Source organism: Frankliniella occidentalis, unplaced genomic scaffold (genome assembly GCF_000697945.3).
Source record: "Frankliniella occidentalis isolate FOCC.00 unplaced genomic scaffold, Focc_3.1 Scaffold2951, whole genome shotgun sequence".
Taxonomy (NCBI): Eukaryota; Metazoa; Arthropoda; class Insecta; order Thysanoptera; family Thripidae; genus Frankliniella; species Frankliniella occidentalis.
Window position 1 is genome coordinate 6788 of NW_026270022.1, and position 1538 is coordinate 8325.

Consider the following 1538-nt stretch of genomic DNA (forward strand, 5'->3'; position numbering starts at 1 on the left):
AAAAAATGATTTTTTTTCTGATTTTCTCTTGATTTACAAAATTGAAATTTTCCTGTTTTTTGTGAATTTTTCGGGTTTTGGTTTTTTTTTTGTATAGGGAGTGTGAGAAAGTGTAACCCTTGGTTTGAACGCGTCGCTCGCATCTCTCCGCCCGCAGGCCGCCAAGGGCATCCGCAAGCTGCTGTTCGCGCTGGTCGTGTCGCTGCCCGCGCTCTTCAACATCGGCGCGCTCCTGGCGCTCATCACCTTCATCTACGCCATCATCGGCATGTCCGTGTTCGGCCACGTGAAGCAGCAGCGCGCCCTGGACGACATGGTCAACTTCCAGACGTTCGGCCGGTCGATGCAGCTGCTGTTTCGGTGAGTGGAGTGGAGTGCGCGCTGCTGAGGGCCCCTCGCGGGTAGGCAAGCCCGCGCCACACGCGTGGCACGCGGGCTTGCCTACCCAGAGATCCGCAGGCGCTCGAGCGTCACAAACTGGAACATCTCGGGGAGTCCGACGCTTGTGGCACCTTTACCCTTGTTGATATGTTTATCATGATAACTCTCACCCGATTTGATGATCTGACGATCGTCTACGATACCCTCCACGATGGTACAATTACTGTGCTCCTCCAGGCTGATGACCTCTGCCGGCTGGAACGACGTCCTGGAGTCGCTCATGATCCAGCCGCCCGACTGCGACCCCCACTTCAACCACCAGCCGAATGGGGACTGCGGGTACCCTCTGCTCGCCATCACGTACTTCACCTCGTTCATCATCATCTCGTACATGATTGTCATCAACATGTACATCGCCATCATCCTGGAGAACTTCAACCAGGCGCACCAGGAGGAGGAGATCGGCATAGTAGAGGACGACCTCGAGATGTTCTACATACGTTGGTCCAAGTAAGGAAGTTAAACTTGTACAGCCTCGATTCTCCGTGCGCTCTACTCTCGAACCTGGTTTAATTATCACATATTACTTTTTTCTCTGCTAGGTTCGACCCCCACGCCACGCAGTTCATCCGCTTCTCCCAGCTGTCCGAGTTCATCGCCAGCCTGGATCCTCCCTTAGGGATCCCCAAGCCCAACATCGTGGCGCTGGTGTCCTTCAACTTGCCCATCGCTCGCGGCAACAAGATCCACTGCCTGGACATCCTGCACGCCCTCGTCAAGCACGTGCTGGGCCACGTGGAGGAGACGGAGGACTTCCGCAAAGTGCGTCTCGACCTCAGCCTCGCTCAGCAAACAGTTTACACATCGAGAAATGTCCTACTGACGAGTGTTTTCCCTGTCCACAGCTGCAAGACCAGATGGACGTCAAGTTTAAGAAGCAGTTTCCGACACGCAAAGAGCTGGAGATCGTGTCGTCGACGCGCCTATGGAAGCGGCAGGACAAGGCGGCCCGACTCATCCAGAAGACCTTTCGGGAGTATCAGAGGTGAGTTTCAGAGGAGAAGTGCCTGCTGGAGCTTCGCACGCTGGACAGTACGAGCCAAAGGGTACTTCACTTAAAAAATAAATCAGTGTACACCCTCCAAAACAAGTCAATA

The 1538-nt window shown here is 54.3% G+C and overlaps 1 protein-coding gene across 1 annotated transcript in view; it reads left to right on the forward strand.

The window, feature by feature from the left end:
• The window catches only part of LOC113205734 (sodium channel protein 60E-like), a 7255-nt gene extending 5772 nt beyond the window's left edge, over positions 1 to 1483 (forward strand). Inside the window, exons 15-18 of the mRNA XM_052276434.1 lie at positions 158 to 360; positions 619 to 891; positions 984 to 1203; positions 1287 to 1483. Of these exons, the coding sequence (XP_052132394.1) occupies positions 158 to 360; positions 619 to 891; positions 984 to 1203; positions 1287 to 1430 (840 nt within the window). The 3' untranslated portion in view covers positions 1431 to 1483. The remainder of the gene's footprint in view (positions 1 to 157; positions 361 to 618; positions 892 to 983; positions 1204 to 1286) is intronic.
• The last annotated feature ends 55 nt before the right edge of the window (positions 1484 to 1538 follow it).